Source organism: Ambystoma mexicanum, chromosome 12 (assembly GCF_040938575.1).
Source record: "Ambystoma mexicanum isolate Mex_15411 chromosome 12, UKY_AmexF1_1, whole genome shotgun sequence".
NCBI lineage: Eukaryota > Metazoa > Chordata > Amphibia > Caudata > Ambystomatidae > Ambystoma > Ambystoma mexicanum.
In genome coordinates, this window is record NC_090936.1 from 477,476,514 (window position 1) to 477,499,117 (window position 22,604).

At 46.5% G+C, this 22,604-nt stretch overlaps 1 protein-coding gene across 2 annotated transcripts in view; it reads left to right on the forward strand.

Annotated features, from left to right (window-relative positions):
• The window catches only part of SSBP1 (single stranded DNA binding protein 1), a 262,275-nt gene extending 247,800 nt beyond the window's left edge, over nucleotides 1-14,475 (forward strand). For both annotated transcript variants that reach the window (XM_069628751.1, XM_069628752.1), the window contains one exon: nucleotides 14,185-14,475. In XM_069628751.1, coding sequence (XP_069484852.1) covers nucleotides 14,185-14,222 — 38 coding nt within the window. In that variant the 3' untranslated portion in view covers nucleotides 14,223-14,475. The remainder of the gene's footprint in view (nucleotides 1-14,184) is intronic.
• The last annotated feature ends 8,129 nt before the right edge of the window (nucleotides 14,476-22,604 follow it).

The window sequence follows — 22,604 nt, forward strand, 5'->3', positions numbered from 1 at the left end:
GGTAAAAGCAGGCCAAGTGCAGAAAAGGCGGGACCGCCTAAACCACCTGCTAAGCCACCGTCGTCGACGGCGGTCCAGTCATCGGCCTCCTCCCTAACACTGACGCACATGGTATCTACCTGTAACGCTCACCTGATTCCCGTAGAGGCGCCGGTCTTGACTGGGCGTATACCGTATCTTCACAGGTGATGTGTAACACACGGCTGGCTCTTTGGGCTGGACCTCTGTGCACGGTATATCTGACACGAAGGGTAAGATGTCTGCAGATAGAAAATATGGGATCAAGGAACTGGGCTATTGAATGTCTCTCTCTTCTTCCCTTTCTCTTCTCCTGTAGAACCCCAAAGGTTAACGCTCTCACCTTAGGTAAGTGAACGCCGTGCTCTCCATCTGCCTCGGGGCAGGGTGCTGTAACCAGTTTCTTCACTGGATAAGGGGAGCAGGCCTCTTGACTCCAGAGGACGGCTGTCCGTCGTTTACTGCACGAACGGTAAGTTTCAAGTAATTCTAATGTCTTTAAAGTCTTTAGTAATGATGTTTCTTGTTTTGCAGGGTTCCGGCGATGGCGGATGACGGGCTGAAGTGAGTTGAAGATGGAGCCCGTGTGATGAATAGAAGCGCCTGGAAGCACGTAAGTAAGCGCTTGTTGCCTGCTTCACGATGCGCTCTAACTGTCTTTTTATTTTGCAGGTATAACTTCGGAGCGGCTGCAGGGTGCCGGAATACCCACTGGGTTAGATGTGGAAAGGAGTAATGGCACGTGAGTATTAAAGTTCCCCAATGTCTTTAAACGCACCTTGTTTTGTCTTTCAGATGCGGGATGCAGCGCCGAAGGCCTCCGGAGCGTGCGAAGAGTTGGTAAGCTTTTGTCTTTCAGATGCCGGAATGCAGTGTGAAGACCTCCGGAGCGCACGAAGAGTAGGTAAGCCTTTGTCTTTCAGATGCCGGAATGCAGCGCGAGGCGTTGGTGACAGCCGATGGACCAGGTAAGTGAAGAGCTGTCACTGAAGACCGTAATGCTAACCTGTTCTTTCTTGTCTTTATAGGTGTTGCTGAAGACTGGATTCAGGATGGTAAGCCTTTTTCCTTAGGCCCAGGATCAGATGCAGAAGACACGATGAGCGTTCTGCTGCAGAGGATGCAGAATAACGCAAAGCAAGATTCATCCATCGGGTGTGGTTTAAATAGCCTCCTGTAGTGCTTAGGTGTCTCCTTCCACAGCCACGCCTAGGTAAGAAAAGAGTTCCTGCTTTCCAGAAGAGTTCCAGTGTTCTGAATCTAGGGAGTGGCTCCTGCCCCACCCAACAGGAAAAGTAGTTCCAAACAGAAGAGGATCAGAGGCTCAACTGGCAGGCAAGTAAGCAGCATGGTCTGCTGCAGGTAAGTCCACCCAAGCATTATGAGCCCGGCGCTTCCAGCGCTGGGACTGGGCATATTTATGAGCCTGGTGCCACTGGCGCCAGGACTGGGTCCAAAAGGTCCCAATTGGGACTGGTTGGCACTCGGAACCTGGGTTATGGATCTGCTTCCAAGGGAGTTGGGAAAACCCTGACCTTTTGGAAGCAGAGATCATGACACTACCGTCCCGCCGACAACGACAGCGACGGTGGCCTCGTCGACGGAGGTTCTACAGGAAGCCTGGAGGCCTGAAGTTTCCGATCCCTCCGGATACTTTACTGCAGGGCAGTGTTGCTGTCCTCGGGAGAGGACGAGAGCGGGGGAATAGCTGGCCCGGCAGACCTCGGGCTACGAGTGGTTGACAAGTCGTCAACGAGGGGATCCGGAGTTCCGGTGTCTGCCCCTCTTCTCAATCCTCAATCTGTTTTGTCGTTGGAGGTTCTGTCCATGCTTCTGTCTTTATTAAAGTCGTTGGACCAGAGGCTACCTCAGGTAAACCTGCCACAGTCACCCGTCGACGAGCCGGGACCGTCCCGTCCACCGACTCACTTAGGCACACCAGTCTCAGCACCACAGGCACCCCAAGAGGAAGGTGAGCTGCCAGATTCGGAGTCTGACAGAGGAGCCATGTCGGATATCTCCTCATCCCCCTCCAGGTATCCAACCTGGGAGTCAGAGGTGGAATTAGAAACCCCAAGGAGCCCGGCTCAGCCGTCCACCCCCTCCCCCCCGGATGATATTGCATCATTCCATTCTATGATGGAGAAGGCGTGTAAGGAATTCGGTTTGTCCCAGGAGGAACAGAAAAAGGACTGTTTTCTTTTCGACCACATGGGTAAGAGAAGGAGGTCAGTGTTTTCAATACCCATCCTAGATCAAGTGTGGAAGGAGGGTTTGCAGACAATGCGTCACCCCTTTTCGGAACCGGCGGTAAAAGGTCGCCTTGAGAAAAAATGTAAGGCTCCAGAGTCTACACCCAAGTGTTTATCCTCCCAACCAACGCCTGAATCGGTGGTGTCGGCGGCAGTGGCGAGGAAAGCTAAGGCCCAGCACAAGTGCACGACTCCGCCTGAAAACGAGGCAAGACGTCAGGATGCCTTCGGCAAAAAAGTGCTATCTGTGGGAGCAACTACAGTAAAGCCTGCAAACTCTCTGGCTATTGTAGCCAGATACGACAGAGAAATGTGGCAGAGGCTGGCTCCGTTGCTGGATCATCTTCTAGAAGAGCATAGGAAGGTGGCGATTTTACTCGTCCGAGAGGGTGAGGAAGCCTCCAATCACGCAATAAACATTGCGGTGGACCTCGCTGAATCGGGCTTCAAGCAAGTCAATAATGGGGTCGTGTTACGACGACAGTCATGGCTTAAGTGTACCTACTTCAGACCAGAGGTACAATACAAAGTATTAGATATGCCCTTTGAGGGAGACCTTCTATTCGGAGAGAAAGTAGATGAGGCCCTGAAGGGAATGAAAGAGGACTCTGACACAGCACGTTCATTGGGTGCCCTCCAGAGTGGCCTAAGCTACAAGTCTTTTCGTCCCTTTAGAGGGGCTTCAGGTAATTCCAGATTCTCTGCGTCAGGAGACGGATCCTTCAGTAGGTTGGCGTACCCCTCCCAGGGATACAGGCGTGCTTCTCAAGCAGCAAACCGACGCCGGAACTTCCAGACCTCCAGGAAGAGACCATCCTATCCGTCGTCGAGAGAGAAGCAAAACAAAGATCAGCAATGACGGGCAACACACCTTTCTGGGAGGAAGAGTATCAGCCTATGTCGACGAATGGGAACGAATAACGACAGATCAATGGGTGCTGGACACAATAAGGAACGGACATTCTCTACAATTCAAGCGCAGCCCTCCGCACATTCCACCTGATTTCGTCGCTCATTCCCACCTGAGGGTACTGCAACAGGAGGTAACACTCATGTTAGCAAAAGGTGCGATAGAATTAGTTCCAGCATCACAGAAAGGTCAAGGGGTTTACTGAAGATACTTCGTCGTGAAAAAGCCAAACGGAAAATGGCATCCCATTCTAGACTTACGCGATCTCAACAAGTCCTTAAAGAGCCTAAAATTCAAAATGCTCACGCTCCAGGAAGTGATCCGAGCCGTTCAAGAAGGGGATTTTCTGGCGTCCCTGGATTTGCAGGACGCGTACTTCCATATTCCAATGTGTCGGAAGCACAGGAAGTTCCTGAGGTTTGTGATAGGGCGGACTCACTACCAGTTTACGGTTCTTCCCTTAGGGCTCAAATCCTCCCCCAGAACGTTGACGAAATGCCTGGCCCCAGTAGCGGCCTGGCTAGGAAGGCAGGGCCACCATGTATAACCATATCTCGACGACTGGCTGGTAAGGGGATCCTCCCCAGCGTCGACCAACACAAGTTTGCAAGGGTTTATGGTCATAAAACCGAAATTAGAAATCTCAAACAAAAATCACGAAGAAAAAAGGCAGAAAAAAAAGTATCGTTTTTTTTTTTTTTTTTATGACGGTTTTTTTTCGAAATGGGGGGTTCCCCCCAACCCCCTTTTTTCTATTTTAACCCTTTTTTTTTACTTACCTGACACAAAAAATACATATATAAAAATAATAAATTCGTTATTTTTTTTTCGGACTTTTTTTTCGAGATTTTTGTTACTCAGGATTTTTTTTTCGGCCTTTTGACCGACCACCGTTTGCAAGCCACCATGCAGCTTCCACAACAGCTGGGATTCGCCATAAACTTCAAAAAATCCTCGTTGATGCCATCGAGAACGTTGGTGTTCCTGGAGGCACAGTTCGAAACCCAGTCGGGGCTAGTGAAGCCTTCCCTCGACAGAATCTCAAAACTCAATCAACTGGTGGGTCGACTACGGCGAAACACCAAGCTTTCAGTGAGAAAATACGTTTCGGTCCTAGGGGCCATGGCATCCTGCATCCATCTGGTGGCCAACTGTCGCCTATTCATGAGGCCAGTTCAGGAGTTCCTGGTGGACCGGTGGACACAGGCCCAAGGATCGTGGTCAGACAAGATAATCATCGACAACGACAAACTGCTTCGGACTCTTCAGTGGTGGCAGAGTTTCCACAACCTGAACAGTGGTGTACCCCTACAGGAGCCGGAGTTCCAGCTAACCATAGTCACGGATGCGTCTCTAACCGGCTGGGGAGCTCACATGGGCACTCTTCAAACGCAAGGTCGTTGGTCTCGAACGGAGTCACTCCTACACATCGTGTTAGAGCTCAGAGCAGTGCGATGGGCCTTGAAGGCGTTCCTACCACACATCAATGGATCGAGAGTACGAGTGCTGACAGACAATATGACGGCCATGTTTTATGTGAGAAAACAAGGGGGGGACGCGATCCAGGACCCTTTCCATGGAGGCCCAGAAAGTGTGGCATTGGGCATTAAAGCACGAGATATCCATCGTGGCTCACCATATCCCGGGAGTGAGGAACTTGCAAGCGTATTCCCTCAGCAGAAGAATGGCCCAGATACACGAATGGGAAATGGACACAGTTCAGCTGACGAATGTTTTCGAGAAATGGGGTCACCCCCCACTGGACGTCTTTGCAGCGAAGGAAAACAAGAAATGCGAGCAATTCGCAAGCAGATGGCCTCAGGAGGGTTCCATGGGGGAGGCGTTCTCCTTCCCATGGACGGACAAGTTCCTTTACGCTTTTCCTCCGTTCCCCCTCATACGGAGGACGGTGCAGTGGATACGCAGGTACAGTTGCCGGGTAATTCTAGTGGCAGCGTACTGGCCGAGGCAACCGTGGTTTTCCGACCTGCTTCACTTGTCGCTGGAACAACCAATAGCGTTTCTGAGGGTCCCGAACCCACTGTCCTGGGACAAAGGTACGGTGTGGCATCACGACCCGGACAGTCTCAACCTCACAGCCTGGCTCCTGCCTTTTCGGAATTTGGTACCTTAGACGTTTCGGAGGATTGCCAGAAAATTATGCAAGCGGCTCGGGCCCCTTCTACCAACAAATCTTACACCTATAAGTGGCGAAGGTTCTGTGAGTGGCGTCGAGGACAACAAGGACTACACCCGTTAAGGGTGACTCCGGAGCAAGTTCTGCCTGATCTGCTTCACTTGGCAGAGGGGGGTTTATCTTTCACATCAATAAAGGTGCACCTGGCGGCCATCTCTAGGTTCACGAGGAAGAGACAGTTGTCTCCTTTATTCAGCGACAGGTTAGTGAAACACTTCATGAGGGGTTTATTTCGAACTTTTCCCCCAATAAAACGTTTTCCACCAACATGGAGTCTCAACGTAGTGCTGGCAGGCTTAATGAAACCACCCTTTGAGCCTATGGCCACTTCGGCCATGAAATTCATATCGTGGAAGTTGGCTTTAATTGCTATCATGTCAGCTAGGAGAATCTCGGAACTGCAAGCGTTGGTCATAGACCCTCCATACCTAAGATTCTTTAAAGACAAGGTGGTTCTGGCAACTAATCCTACTTTTGTTCCGAAAGTTCCTACAGTGTATCACAAACACTCGTCCATTGTCCTCCCTACTTTCTTCGCGACCCCATCATCGGCAGCAGAAAAAAGCTCTTCATACCTTGGACGAGAAGAGGGCCCTAAAGTTTTACCTACATCGTACACAAGAACTCAGGTCTACTCGACAACTGTTCATCGCGTATGGTCCGTCGACGAGAGGAAATGCAATTTCTAAGCAAGGACTGGCTCGGTGGATCTTGTCGATGATTGTGTTTTGCCACTCCAAGGCCGGAAGGCTGCTGCAAGGGCATCCTAGAGCCCATTCTACAAGCTCAACGTCCTCTTCAGCAGCATTATGGGCAGGAATTCCGCTAACGGTCATATGCCAGGCTGCGGCATGGTCGGTGCCCCACACGTTTACCCGCCATTACTGCCTTGCGAGGCAGCATGCCGACGAGGTGCAGATGGGAAGAGCAGTCCTGCGCCATCTGTTTCAATAAGGTAAGCTTTGCACTGTGGAGAGTTTTTTCTACCTGTTGGTAACCGTATGCTTTATGGAGGTACAGGTATATGGGTAAACTTATTTCTTGTGTACCTATGCATTATGTATTTTTTGCGGATGTATGTTGCATTGCATTCTCACCGCCGTCTTCCAGTTTACTGCTATACAATCTATTCTAAGCATGTGAATCCATGAAAGATCCAATGCTGGAGAAGGGAATAGTTTCTTACCTGTAACTCCATTTCTCCAGCATTGGTATCTTTCATGGATTCACATGCGCCCGCCAGCCTCCCCACTTTCCTACTTTGGAGGGGCCGAAATCTGAAGGGAGCCGCAGGGGCGGGGCTTTTATACCGCGACGTCCTACGGGGCATGCGTATGCGGGCCCTAAAAGGACATAGATAGGACATAGATAGGACACAAAAGTGTCGGAAGTTTTCCTATAGGAAAAGGCTATATATTTGTACCGAGGGGTCCCAGTCTGACGATGGGGAATATTCTAAGCATGTGAATCGATGAAAGATACCAATGCTGGAGAAATGGAGTTACAGGTAAGAAACTATTCCCTTCTACTTTGCACAAAAGCAGAATCAACCCAGGTTACTAAAGGCCAAATGAGAAAGATTCATATTTAGCAAAACGAGAAGAGCCGGCTGAATCGAAACTCTGCAGAGGTAACTCGTGCCAGGAAAGCCAAGGTCATAATAATAAGAGGCGAACAGTAGCTACATCTACTTGAAACTGAGAACAGAATATCCTGCCTCTGAAAGGTTGAGATAAGACGACGTAGGCAGGTGGCGGGCTAAATGAGAATCAAATACACAAATTGAGAGGAAAGAGACAAATTCACAGTGTAGGAATCGTGTGACCAGCCGAGCAAGAAGAAGCAAGGGTTCACACCTACGCTTGGCACCGGACCAAGCAGAGATATCGGAACTTTTCCAGACAGAAGATGCAGTTTCAAGGCCAACCACAGTGAACTAATTGACACATGCCTATTAAAGAAATGATTGATTGTAACCATAATCGTAGGAAGGCTGGGTAACGAAGGGGCACCCCACACCTGGCTGACCATTTTGTGTGCTGCTAAGCGAAGTGGAAAAGTATGCATGGGGTTGGTGCCAACCCAATCAAAATGGACCAAATAATCTAGGGTCCTATAGTTAGTAAAACCAATAGGACGTCGTACTTTTAGTGACGTCTACAGTAGTCCTTTTTTAAAGAAGGGCTTAGATGCCCACCTGACAGTGTTTACCCAATCCATTCACTCCTTACCATATACAGATATAGTACCTATAGTAAAGTCACCTTTTCCGAACCAATAGAAATGCATATTAACTTTTGAGTGTTGCTCGTCAATGATGACGAGTTTTGAGTATAAATGCTACAACTTGTATGAAGCTCATTGGAGTTTGAAGCGAGATGGACGATCACATTACTGCTGATCCATGACTCCCTGTTTTCTGTACTTGTCATTAAACGGACTCCCTTTGCCAAACCATCCAGTTGTCCTTATTGATTGGTGTTGGAGTAATGAATCTGCACCTCCATCCATCTCAAGGGTGCAGCTATCTCGTCTTAAAGTACTTCTGAGCAAACCTCGGCTCTATGGCCCGGCCGGGGGTCTCAGAGTATCCCACCTCTTCGCTGAATACCTTTACAGAGACCTTCGATTGAGCACCCACGCAGCGCTGGACCAATGTCACTGGTTTCATATCTTTCCTTCTCAAAGTTCACACATTCATCAGCAAGTTAGCTTTACTCATGTCTTTCATCACATGCGTTTAACAATGTTGGTTCCAGCACTCGTTATACAATGTTGCCGCTTGTATCCTTGATTTCAACACAGACCGGTCTTGCATTGGCCTCCCCAACACACTGGTTGTGTTGATTTCTCTGGCGCTTCTTTGTTCTTGGAGCCAAGGACTATACCACAGCGGTTGCTGCTCCTCCCCGACTTGGTCAGCTACGCAAGACGGCCTTTGGCATCTCCGACACACAATGCAGGATTCTTTAGCCGGGTTTCCTGGCCTTACGTTTTCTGATCTACATGGGTTTTTAAAGTAACGGTCAAGGGTATTTCCCTCCTTGCAAACCCTTCTTGGTTTGCCATCTTTCTCCCCTCGTTCAGCTGCCTTCTTGAAACCGCTGCTCCTTCGTGTGCTTTGCCTCGCTCAGAGTGTGCTCTTGTGCTCCACCTTTTATCCGTGTGGGGAAGTTTAATGGAAGTCAGGTGTGAGTGATTGTCAATAATTGCCTGACTTTGCTTGACCATAATGGTGGGACATGTCGGGTACACTGCTCGGGTGAGTCTGTTTTCTCTCAGAGCGGGCTGTCCGTGTGGAAGAGTGTGTGTAGTGAAAAGGATGGTGAAGTTCCCACGTATCATACCCGGTAGGGTGGAGTAAAGGTGTTACAAGGAGTGGAATACCATGTCTCGCCATCCGGTGTCCCACTCCCCGAAGACCCCTCACCCAGGTGATCATCCGCACTGGTCCACTCCCAAAAACTGGATCCAAAAGCGAGGGCTGTGTCCTGGCCACCTGGATGACAGATCCCTGGGGACTAGCTCAGGCACCTTCTGGTTTCTCACAGTACACACATAATCTCCAAGTCTGATCTCGGCATAGGTATACATTGCCTCGCTCCTGGAGGCGGTGTCAAGCAGCATGGGAAATGGGTCAGAACAAGACTGAGCAGAGCTCTGGCAATTTGTATTGCCGGAGGGCTGCCAGAACTCTGCTCCATCCCAGGGCCTGGGTTGATCCTAACCTGAGCTCTCATGATCGACAGCGTAGAAGACGCGGCAGGCACGCAAGACTAAATGCAGAAGCAGCTTGGAGGAAGTCTTGCATGCTGTTCAGAGGCTATCCAAAATTGTATACATGTCTTGGAATTTACAGACCTGTTTTTGATATGGTGAGTGTTGTGACCAATGCAAAACACAGATCATAACTTCTATTGTTTAGTCAAAGGGTTTCTTGCTCAATTACTAGCATAGACCTATTGAAAATAAATAAATATATTTTCATTTGTTCCCAAAATGCCTTTTGCTTTTATGCAAATCACCAGTCTTGGGTTCCATGAAGAGATGAGGTGTTTAGTGACGTTCCTGGGCTAAGCCTCCAGGCTGTGCACGTCCTCACAAGGAGAAGGGCATTGCCAGAGTAATTTTCTTTTCTCCATTTCCAGCACTGCATTCAATGTTCAACCCAGCAGTGCGCAGCAAGCAGAACAGCTCTCCGGTAGCTTTGCAGTTTGGCATTTAGTATGGAATTCTGCCTGTGTGATAAGTTGTTAGTGAATTGCACTAGAAATCTCATCACTGGGGGCTCCCACACAATTTTTTCCACATGGTGGCAAAAACTGCCTTAAGATTTGCCTTTCTAATCGCCAACCCACATGCCCCATGTCTTGCCTGAAAAGATGGCTCTGTGAAGCCTTGTTTCAAATAAATGCTCCACAGTGCTGAATAAAAAATGTTTTAAAATTATTCCTGACAGGGAGCGATGAAGACAGACCATTGGTTTTGGGGTGATAGATTTGAATAGTTTATTTTTCCCTTGAGCACCTCACCCAAAATGCGATTTCAAATCAAAGAAACCTGAATGTTTTGGCTGAAGAATGGTGCCCCAATGGTGGCTCACTCTTGCTGGAGGGTTTGTAGGGCCTCCCGGCAACCTACCTATAGCTATTTGGAGGTGTGGGGGGTGTCGGGCCTTCATAGGGTTCACCTCACATTCCCTCTGTTCCACTGATACCACCTCTATTTAGTGTGGTTTTCTGAATTAACGTCGGGCGCGTCAGCGCAGCGCCAGTCTGTGCTAGTCCATGCTGACACTGCTGGCGGCCGAATTTTTCCCACGTTGAAATAATATTTGCTTCTCTGCTTTCTACTATTGTAAGATGAGGGTCTTATAACTTATCTTACTGATTTCCATACTCGCTGCCCCCTACCAAATACATATTATTCATATGATGGACAAAGCTACATTCATTTAGGAGGGGATATCAGTGGAGAGAAATGTGGATAGTCAATTGGATCTTATCCTGCTTTCGCTAATGAGTTCCTGGGCAAGATGAAGCACGATACTTCTAGGATACCTTTTAGATGTCACCCCTGCCTTAAATCGCAAGAGGATTCTTGCGAAACCTGCATCTCTGAATGGGCAAGCCTTTAAGGTTGCCTTACTGAATACCGGGTCATTGGCAAAATCAGCTTTTGACATCCATGATTTTATTCTGGACAATGATCTAGATGTTTTAGCCTTGACGGAAATTTGGCTTAAGGAATCCAGTGGTCCAATTGAGGCAGCTACTCCGATTGGCTTCTCCTTTTTTGGACAATATAGAGAAATAGGTACTGGAGGCAGCGTAGCATTTATCGCAAGGGAGGATCTTCACTTCTTCCAAGTACTCTCCACTTGTGAAGGCAGCAAACTGCTTCATTTGAAAATGTTCTCCCTGTTCATTGTACCAACCTTTATGTGATGTATCATCCCCCAAATGAGATGCCATATTTTAACGAGGATCTTATGGTCTTTTTAACTAATTTTAATACCCCTAATTCATTGACTTTACTCATGGGAGACTTCAACAGGTGGAAGGAAAACTCTGCAGATAAAGAAGCAATGTCTCTTGAAGCAGATTTGAAGAGTATTGATATTTGTATTCACAATAATGAAAGAACACATAGGGAATATTTTGGACTGGGTTTGCGACGATAAACCTGCACGCTGACTTGTCCCACACTGTCCCTTGTGTACTGTCCCTTGTGTATGGTCAGACCATTTACTGTGACTTTTAAAATTACTTTTTTCCCGAATAAAATTATTCCTCAGGTGAAACCCCTTAAAAAGGTGACCTGTAGGAATATGAATAAAATTGGCAAGGGTGACCTTGACAAATGTTTACATAGTGTTATGGATTACACGTCAGATCTGGATCCCCCAGACCCTCTAGCTGTAAAATATGATTTGGCTATGGCCGACATGTTGGACAGGATAGCTACGGTGAAGATGACTGTGGTTAGAAATAGATGGAGCCATCAGAGTTGGTTTTCACAGCAGGTCACTAACCCTAAGGGAAAACGTTTAGCGGAGCGTAAATGGAACAGAACCCAGACAAGGGAAAACAAATTCATCTGGAAGAATATTAAAAAGGAATAAAGGTAAAATTGAGAGGTCTTCAAATAGTAAGAGGAAACTTTTCCAAATTTGAACAACCCTGGAAAAATCACATCTTAAATCTGATTTAGTTTCACCTACCAAGGAAGACTGCTGTAAGGTCCAACAAGCCTTTTTAGATAAGGTCACTATAGCCCATCCTACGATTTTAGCAGATCCTGCCTCAGTCGCTGAACCTGTTCATATTAAGCCCCTGCAGAGTGAGGATGCTATGTCTTTTAATTTGTCTAGTATCTCTGTACAGACTATGGAGGACATTCTTTAGAAAATGGGTCCCACCTGCTGTAATGGTGATACCATACCAGTTAAAATGATTTGAAATAATATTGCCATCTTTTCACTCTTCTTGACCCATTTTATTACTGCTACTTTCCGACATTGTACTATCCCTGGAGAGGTTAAGAAGGTTGTAGTCTCCCTATTATTGAAAAAAGCAGGTTTGGACTCCAAAGACTTCAACAATTATAGACCAATCACAAATGTGCCCTTCTTTTAAAAGTTGTGGATCGAGTAGCCACCACGCAGCTACAAAAACATTTGGAAGAGGCCAACATCCTTCATTCCAGATCATCTGGCTTCAGAGAACACAAAGTGTTCTACTTGATCTTCAGAGCCAGATGATGAGTTGTATGGACAAAGAGCAAGGCAGGAGTATTGATGCATCTTGACCTATCTGTGACTTTTGATCTCTTAAATCATAAGAAACTTTTATCTACACTATCCTCAGTAGGTCATTGCTCTCAATCGGCGGTGAAGTGGTTGGAGTTCTTCCTGTTGGAAAGGATGTGTGTTGGGGTCAGGCCTCCTCTGGGAAATTACCGTCTAAATGTGGAGTGCCGCTGGGAGCTTGTTTATCTCCTGCACTCTTTAATATCTATTTACGCCCTCTGTGCAATATCCTGGATAAAGAAAGGGTGAACTACACCAACTACGCTGATGACACTCCGTTGCTGGTAGAACTGAGTGGAAGTTAGAGTGATGACCCAAGAACCATACAGAATATTTACCAAATCATTAAGAATTTGATGACCCAACACTGGCTATGCCTCAACAGCAGAAAGACTGAGCTGTTGGTCTTTGGATCTTCCCAAGCAAGGTCAAAGCTGGGGCTGGGATACGCAGAATTCACTATTGATGGTCACTCCAATAGTCTTTGACCAGGTAAGACCTTAGGAGTTATAGTGGATCAGTCATTAGGTGCAGATCTGCATGTTACAAATGTCATAAACAAATCGCAGTACCACCTAAGGCTTCTTAGGTTGGTTAAACCATATGCTACAAATACGAACTGCGCGACGTTGGTCAGAGCCATCATAATGCCTGCATGGACTATTGTAATGCCTTGCTCGGTGGAGCCAGTAAAAATTGCAAAAAGAAACTCCAAGCCTTGCTAAATTATGCGGTTCGCATTATAAAAGGTGTCTCCAGAAGGGAGCTCATAATCTGGGCCAGAAGGGAACTGCATTGGCTCCCTTTTGCTTCTATGATTACGTTTAAAGTTTTTGTCCCTGGCCCATAAGTGCCTCTTTGGGCAAGCCTCAAGCTATCTGAAAGAATGTCTTACCCGTCAAACGCAGAGTAGGTCAACTAAATCTAATAATACCAATCGCCTCGTCTGCCCAAGGATTAAGAGAAGTCGGGGCAAAGGCTGCTCCTTTCCAGTCATAGCTACTCTGGCTTGGAACCATCTCCCAATTGAGATGCTGTCAAATGTTTTGAAAAAGGCTTAAGACTTTTATTCGAATAGAAAACCTGCTTCCGCACAATGGTCACCTCCTGCATAGAACCCTTATCTTCTTGGCCCACTGGGCATTTGCGTTTTTGTCTGCGTTGTTGGTTTTTGTTTTTGTGTTATCTGTGCGCCCTGGTGCCTGCGGGCTATGGCGCGTTATAAGCATACAAATAAATAACTGTTTTTGCTGGATTTGCGGCATTTTGCTGTTCCCCCCCAAAGAACTTGGTGGCAGCAATAAAGAGCATGCTGGCATGCTATAAAGCAACAAAACAAAAGTAAGATTTTTTTTTTAAAAAGTGCTACCACATACCTACGAACACACATCAACAGACCTCCAGACACCCTACCACACCTGCACACTAGCACCCATCTCCCACAAACATTCAGCCCATGTACACATTCAGTCCCACCACCTCACACAATTGCCGCCTATCACCTTTTGCAGCTACACAGGCATTCCTTAGAAGCACTAAACCTACCATGTCCTACTTGGGACACACTGGAGTTTCACACGCTCCCACCCATGCTCCTATGAACCTGCCGTTAACCCTCGTTTGAAAGCCCAGAGGCACACAAACAAATGCCAGTTAGCAACACAATGGATGCAAGTGTGGCTCCCATATGTATATTTTAAATGTATCTCTTCCCCCTGCAGCCTAGATGTCTGGAGGTGTGGCCAAGCATAAAAGGATCTGGTGGTCAGCAGAAAGTGCATTCCCTCCAGTAACTGTTTTGTGATGATGCAAAAGTGACCTAAAGCCCCTCGGGGAAATGAGAGCAGCGGAAACACAATGCACTGAAAGGACAAACCCTGAGAATGAAGTGCAGAAATGAGACAAGATGTCCAAAGTTGTGCAAATGTACGCCTTGTAGAACAGGAATTGAGTAGAAATTCTAAATGTGTTTTTTTTTTTTTTTTTTCTTCTGTAGATAATATCATCTTCCTGACGGATGTGCGAGAGTCGTGATTCAAGTCTTGGGGAGGGAGATGGTGGGCGTTGCGCAAGAGTGGGTGTGATTCCAGTCGCAGGCAGGGGATGAGGAGGTCGTCGATCTGTGGCAGAGAAGATGCAGGTGGATCAATGATTGAGAAAGATCGAGCCTGCTGGCAGGAGGATCTCTCTTCCTTCCAATGTTCTTCTACAGTTGTGACGTTTTAGTTCCTGAAAGAACGAACTGCTTTGTTCAACCTATTAAACATACGTTTCTATGAAACACAAATTGTACGTTTTCAAGTGATACTTTAACCGCTTGCTTACGGTGAGTGTTTTTCAATCATTGTGTATACTGTCTGTCAGTCATGCACACTCACATTCTTAGGAGTGTGTGGAAAGTTAGTAGCAATGTTTCAATCCCAGGAGTGTGAGTAACAGGGATGGTATAAACCGCTTCGAACACAGCACTGGCCACTCGAGCATAATTACCCATTCAGAATGAAGAAAGTCATCACTTTAGAATGAGCCATTGCTATGCCACAGGTTTTTACACTTCTCCAGTTCAGTGGTCTACAGATGATCCAGAAAGTAATCTGCACTAAAGGTTTTACTAAAGCTGATTATCCAGCAGAAATAGGATTACTTCAGTGTGACTGGTATCACTTCTGGACGAAGTCCTTCCTGGTCACAGGCCACTGTTGGAGGATTTATTTCCAGGTCTGAGTTCTCTTCCATAACTGACAGTGACCAGATTCCCACATCAGTTCCACGGCTCTACAGTGCCCATCAACTGTACGTGCATAGTTGAAAAGTCTTTGCGGACCTTTCCTTACCCGTGTCACTTTGGACCCGGTCGTGGCCTTGCAGTAGAGAATTGCAGCTACTTTAAGATTGTTGTCGTGGTTGCTGCCATTTTTACATTGTTTAGACTACCTTGTAACCTCCAACTGCTGCCATTTTTACATTGTTTAGACCACCTTGTAACCTCCAACTGTGACTGAGGAAGCAAAACCATGCGGGATGAATATTTGGAATTGATAACTCTTCTTTGGGAGGGTTTGAGGCTGACCGTATAGGAAGAGCTTCCCACGCTCCATTTAATAAAAGGGGTCCGGTGACTTGTCCGTTCCCTTGAATTGTTTTCCATAGGAAGGAGAATACAGCCCTTTCCTTCAGAGCGAGAAATTGACAAAGGACCCATCAGAGGGAGTTCTGCACTAAGGTGACTCCCTAAGGCCCCACTGCCGACAATGGCACCAGCAACATGGCAGAATTCATGTGCAGGAAGTAGGAATACTAGTATTCGTTGTACATGCCTGTTCTTCACCAACGTATGTGTATTTCTTGGTTGGTTTAGCCACTAGATATGTGGTCTTCGTACTACGCAAAGAATCTGTCCTTTCTGTGTATACACTACTAGAAGCACCTTCTTGTGGAGGGCAACATTGACTTCCTTTTTTGCATTTAGATCCTGCTGACAGACACTATATGCTCCTATTCTGCATGAGTCAATCCCACCATCCATGAGGATTGTTCTAATCGAAACAGTCAGGCAGGAAGTGAGGAAGTACTGCCTTCATACACAGGGAAAATATCCATACAATGGTACTTCTCCCTGATTTCATAGCGGAATTCAATCTCTTGCAATGCAGTCTCTCTCACAATGCTATTGCTCTCTCTTACAGTCCAATGTTTGCTGACAAATTCACTGATGCAGGAATTAACCTTTCTGTGGGCTGGGATTGTCTGACCATCTTGGGTGACCTCAAATCTAACACGGGGACCATGACTCTGACTGCAAACCAAGAACCTCTGCTCTTAATTACCTAGTGAGAGGACAAACCCACAAAGCCAAATGACCAACTGGACTAAACATTCTGGAACGAAAAGATCACTACGGTAGCTCCACCAGTCTCTTGGCAAGACCAATTTCCAATACATTCACTATCTGCACCCTTCATTCACACTTTGTAAGCTTATAGAGTCTCCTGCCATACACAGAAAAAAAACATTGAAAACATGATTTGAGCTACTACTCACAGCCGTGGATTCCTCGGTCATGCAGGTCCACATAGTGTCCCAACAAACCTGAATAAAGACTTCACGTGGCCCACCAATGTATACCACTTGTGACAAACTGGCCCTGAATACACCTTTCAAACATTCCTGTAACGAAATGCAGAAAATGATGGTGCATCGATAGCCTTAACAAACACAAAAAAGAGAGCAAACTGATGGAACAAATACAGAGCGAAATTGCCTGCAACATCGATCAACTTACCTACTAGCACCACCTCCACATCTACGCGACCGAAACCTTCAAAGGTAAGAAAAACCACCTTCCAAACCAAATTGAACAAGCACAGTCCCCACAAAAGGAAAGGCTCGAACCTATTGAGGCGATCAGGAAGCAGTTGTCCTGCAGCAATAAAGCTGTACACCACAACCCAGCAATGAGAATCATGAGGCCCAAAGTCTCTTGGTGGGAGAGGGAGCTGAGTACAAATGCAGGGGAATCATGAAAATACCCCAATTGGGAAATCAAACACTGCAGTATGTGGCAAGAGTGAGAATGTCATGGGGTACGCAGGGGACCCAATTAGGTTTGGGCTGGCTATGCTTATTTAAGGGGACAGTTAAGCACATGCAGCAGGAGGGTAAACAAGAAGGAAAATCAGATAAGGTAATTCAGAACAATGGTAAAGGAAGAAAGGGCAGACCTCAATGGTGAACAAGAAGGGCTGGGAGCCATTGACTGGACAAACCATGAGCAATCCCCACTAGAGGTGTACATACAGATTGGACTTGAGACTACCCACAGAAAGATGCCTCTGGGTAAATTACTTTTATAGGAGCCGCATCATGCAAGCCCCTGGTAGGGGACAACAAGAGTGGCTTCTGTATCTGGACCCTAAGGTACAAACAAGTAGTGTACTTACAAGAAACAAGCTGGTGTGAACCCAGCCAGAACATAAAGTGGATGTCTTCTGTGGGAACAGAACACAACACAAAGTTACTTTAAATAAACTATAGACTACAGGTAAAATGAGACAAACGAAGGGGCAGAGATTGCCTCCTGGGGTATAGGACCCAATCTCTCTACAAAGGCATGGGTGTGGACCCCATACAACCTTTACCAAATCCTAAGAGCCTCAAACGGGAAACAAGAGTTTAGAACAGGAAAGCAGAAACTAGGAATGCAAACAACCTGTAGCACAGAACTCGTACAAGGTAACGGAGGCAAGAAATGGCACAAGATAACAGAGGCGAAGAGTTGGTATAAGGTAACAGAGGCAAGGTACAAGGCAACAGAGACAATGCACTGGTACAAAGCAACAGAGCAGGCGACTGGTCACTGGAACAAGGTAACTGTATCTAGGGAACAAAACCAGGCTGGAAAACTGAACTGTAAACGCACAAACTTCACAAAGCAAGACTGGAAAATAGGACTAGAACAAAGGGAAAGGGTAGAAACCGAAGCAAGATAAACAGAGACTGAATAATGGAGTAATGCTTGGAAGCAAATGGACCTGATAGCAGTTTCAAGGTTGTGTTTAGTATGCCTGACAATTACAATAATAAAGTTGCTAAAATATCACAACTTAAAGTGGGCTCAGAAATAAGTGTCACAGCTCATGTGCTGGGGCTGAGCCCTGGCAAACACCCCCCTCAAATTAAGCACTGTTTGTAGGTGATACAAAGTTGCACTTTCACCAATGGCAAGGATTTCTTTCACATTCAAAGGGATTAAAAGTACTGCCAGAGGATTTTCAAGTATCGGGTTCACATGCTAGGGAGTCGGGGGAGCTGTACTAAACGGTGCTCTGCAACAACAGGTAAAGTAAAGTGGATTCCAAGATGGTGGACAGGCTTGAAAAAAAATTCAAGTGCCAAGTTATCCTCCAGGAAGTCGGTATACTTGGTGCCTTTCCCCAAGTCCCATTGCTTACTCCAAGTCAAGATAGCAAGTGCCTCTGATCAAGCACTGCTTCCTCCCCAATTCAGTGTTCTCCGTGCCTCTCAACAAGCTCTATTTTTGGGAGGCAACCTTTCAAATTAATCTCCTTCCTTTTCTCAAATCTTCCTACTGTCTTTCCTCTTCTTAATGTGTCCAGCTTTCCTCATTGTGTTATCACTTCACAAAGATGCCCTCCCACCCACAACTGGTCCTCTTTTATGTAAGCCTTTTAAACTTTATTGATTGAGGCTTTCTGTTCCTGCCTCTATTTTAAACTGTTTTTATAACTATTGCCCTCCCCCAGTTTCCACCTGTACTTTTGGCTGACCTGACCTTTTTTAAAAAGTGTTGCTACCATCTTGGTTTTTAAACCAGCAAGTCCAAGCCATGGTAAGTCACCTTACACAATGTTTAGTGTAGGCGTTATCCTGCCAGCAAATATGCTGTGCTGGCATCTGTCGGCAGTATTCTGGATCTGGATCAACTAGTATCCCATGCTTGGCATCCATCTGCAGTATTCCTTTCCCTTATTGGACAAGCGCCCTTTGTAGTCTGGGGGTTGAAGCCGTGGCATTCGGAAACCCAGATTCCTTTGCTGAAATGCACTCCTGCTGCCATGAGTCTCAAACAATCTCTTATGCAAAATAGTTCTTTTGTTTCTTGTTTCTTCCTTCTGGAATAATCCCTGTTTCACCCTGGGCCATGTTTTAGCACTTGGAGAAAGGAAGAGTGAAAAGACAGAATAAATGAGTCACAAGGGACAAAAAGAGCCAACTGCCAACGTAGTGGTCCTCTAATAACCAGCCTTCCCACCCACCCACCAACCAACTGCTCATGTTCCCTCTTTTCACTATTTACTGGATAGATTGACTAGAAAACCTACAGGTCACAGTGGTCTGGATGCTTGAATAACACCATACAACAGTGGTTCCAGAAACTTGCAACCAAATCTAAAACACTCAAGAACACACTCTACCCTTTTTTTACTAACCCTCACTTCTCACCACGTCGCTAACCACATGCAAACTCAAACTAGCCACTTGTGCACAAAACGACATCTATTAACGCCATCTGAAAGGCTGATGAGACAAAGGGCAGTGGCTATGGTTGGGGAAATGTTCACAAGATAGATCACACAGTGAGTAAATTCAAGAAACATGCACACTAACACCCAGGGTGTGCAAGTAAAACGTGATACAAATATATGAAAAGGGATGGTGGGCAAGCACTTCGAAGCACCGTATGATTACAAGGAATGCCTGCAAGCTCCTCAGCTCTTATTGCTGTTACAGGTACTGCCAGCGCTAAGTCCACATCTAGGACAAGCAACGACCGGGTCTGTGAGCTGACACTCTTGTTGGTATTGTATAAGGTAACTTAAATGCAGTACTCGCGAGGATGAGAAACATCACCTGCAAGGCCACTAACCCTGCTGATTAAACTGGGATCCTGAAAGGCTATAACAGCAAAGTAAGACCCTTTACAAGGGCAAGTAGCGATACTGCTTACAAGATAGAAAGGAAAACATAGGCATTCACACAGGAGCAGAACTAAACAGTAGACATAACAATAAATAGTGAACAAATGGAGACTTGCAGGGGAAAAGCAGACACGGACAACAAGAGTGAGTCAAGGAACAGGAGCAGGGAAAATGCTATTACTAATGCAAAGCCTCCCCCCTCCCCACTAAGAGAAGAAAAGGAAACGGGTACCAAAATATGATTTTTTTTTTCAATAAGGGTTGTCTAAAAGACCTGCTTTACACTGCAGAGGAAAGGGCAAATAACCATAGTACACTGACAAACTAGGCTGCACATGACTGCAAAACAGAAAGCCAGAAAGAAGAAAATAAGACAAAGCACATTAAATTCTAAATCCAGAGAATCGGGGACCAGGAACTAGAATCTAAGACTAAAGAGCCAGGAGCACGGGATCGGCCACAAACGGGAATACCTCAACAATTACCAGTGCTGGACTAAAGCAAACTTAGGCTTTTAAAGCAGTCTAATGAGCACATGCATCAGGTATGATGCTTGTTGGCACCCCCCAGTCTCAAGCGCTCCTTATTCTCCACCCAACCTTTTCCTGCAGGGAAGACGAAACAGTGGCCAACAGATTTTTGAGATGTATTGTATTTTGAATAAGGAAGTATACTGGCTACCAAAAACCTAGAAAGGATCGGGACGGGAAATGGAAAATACGGTTTTAGAGCTCCCTGATCACCACAGTACTGTGTCCTAAGGTTCGGAAGGAGAGTCCAGTAGGGAATGGACCCTAAATCATGCCACCAAGTGGCAGGAACAAGAGCAATGGGGGTGAATCTTGATAGGTACTTCCAATCTGCAACCTCCAACAGAAAGCCACCACAATCATGCCTTCACGTCTCCTCCTAACTAGCCAAATGGCAGTCTTCACTGGTGGGTGGATACCTGTGTTTCTCATATGTCACTTGTTGCATTCTAATAACGTACTGCATGTCACTTGTTGCATTTTAATGTATTGCATGACTTTCAAATGTATTTCGCTGTATGTGACACAGGTGATTGTCGCACTTCAATGTATTACATGACTTCCTTTCTCCACTGAATTGTTCATCTTGTAAACGTGTTCCCACCCCAGGCACAGTTAACCACTGCCAGTTCTACGGTCAGTGTAATCCCCTCTTCCTGAGAAACTCTTCCCCTCCCCGGAGTCCTCCCCAGTCCCTGCATGTGTACCTACCTGTCCCCACCATGTGACCACCCCCTCTTTATGTCACTTGGACACCAGTGTTCTTCAGGGCAACTACTGCAGCCCTCCTGGGAACAGTTTTCTCCCCTCCCAAGGGGGCCTGCCTATGTTTGCCCACCTGCCCCCTCTTCGAGTCACCAGCCCCTCTGGTCCCACAGCTGTGTGGGAAACATTGTGTCCATCATGGGGGATGTTTGCACACCTGTCATGTCCCCACCCCTTCCCTGGACCAAACTTCCTCAAGCCATGAGAACAGCCCAGAAGGCTCTGGAGGGGAGAGTGACAGCTGTGGAAGGGCGGGGTTCTCTGCCTGCATGTGTCATCCTACACCCTGTAAACCCCTGCTCTTTTCCTGTCCCTTGTACCCTGGGATCTATTGTGTCCATCAGGGTGAGGTGGAAGAGGGTGGGCTCTGGAGGGGCGGAGTAACAGCCTTATAAGGGGACAGGGGACTGTGGCTCTATCTTTTTTGGTTGCAGTGCTGGACGGGGGTGGGAAGGGCAGAGGCCTACATCAGGTACACTTCTTCCAGTCTGTTCCCCCCTCTTCTCTTTTCCTTCCTGGGTACCCTTTTTGCCCCTTTGCCCCAACCTGCTGGCCTCTGTCTCTCCCCTCTCACTTTCCCTCTTTCTCTCCTCTGCATTTTTCTTTTCTTTCTCCCTTTCTCTACTCTCCCCTTCTGTTTTAGGAATTTACCAGTCATTGCCATTATGTGTCCAAGTGCTGTAATTATTTGCTAAGATGATGACATATGTTATTGACATACATCTCCTCTTGCTAGCGACAGCCCAGGTACTCAGAACATTAATAGGTTTCTAATGGATAATTTCTTTACACAGATTCCTCATCTCTTGATATGGCTCTTGGCACAGTATTAAATTGGTTTCTTATATCTCGCTTCATCCTGGACTCCAGCCTCTAAGCAAGGGACTGAGGCTGGCTAACAAACCCAGTCTGCTCAGTGAAGTGGTGTTTCCAAGCCGATCACATTGCTCCTGTGCTATCCCTACGCTGGTATTGACCCAAAAATCTTTGCAAATCGAGGAATGGCTTTGTGACAGCATCATTAGTTCACTCGCTGTGTTGGGGACATAAATCCTACGTATATGGAACTGCATATGCTCCTATATCGCAGCTATTTTTTATACGCGACAGAAATGTCCCTTCCGGAACTTGCAACTTTGTGTCTCTCAACCCTGTGATCATGGTACTTTGGAGTAGTACATGTTACTGGTGCCTTCAGTTCCTGGCAGACAATGCTTGTGAAGGCCTTTGGGGGCCCTTAAGATGTGAAGGTACACCTGAAGGAGGGCTCAAGTCAAGGGTTCATGCGGGTGGATGCCCCCCCCCACTTTATTCAGTAGGCACCTTGATATTCTTGTTTCTGATGGTGCCACATTCAATGGGTATGTTAATGAGTTCTCCCTCTTTCTTTAGGACTTGGCCCCCGATTAGAAGCAGTTTCTCGTATGCGTGATTCTTTACGCTGTCATTCACTCCCCATCCCTCCTATATGCACTTTTTTGGTAACATTAGTGACAAACGCACAGCACAGAAAAAAATAACAGAACTGTGGAACCATTACCAGAGAGGGCATGGATCTGTTAGATTTCTCTTCATCTCCGGTCCTAGTATTACTGAGGCTATGAGAGTTCAACCTAATTTACATATTTACTAGCTGAACTACTCGGCTTTGCCCGGGATTTCAATTCTCAGATTTTTAAATC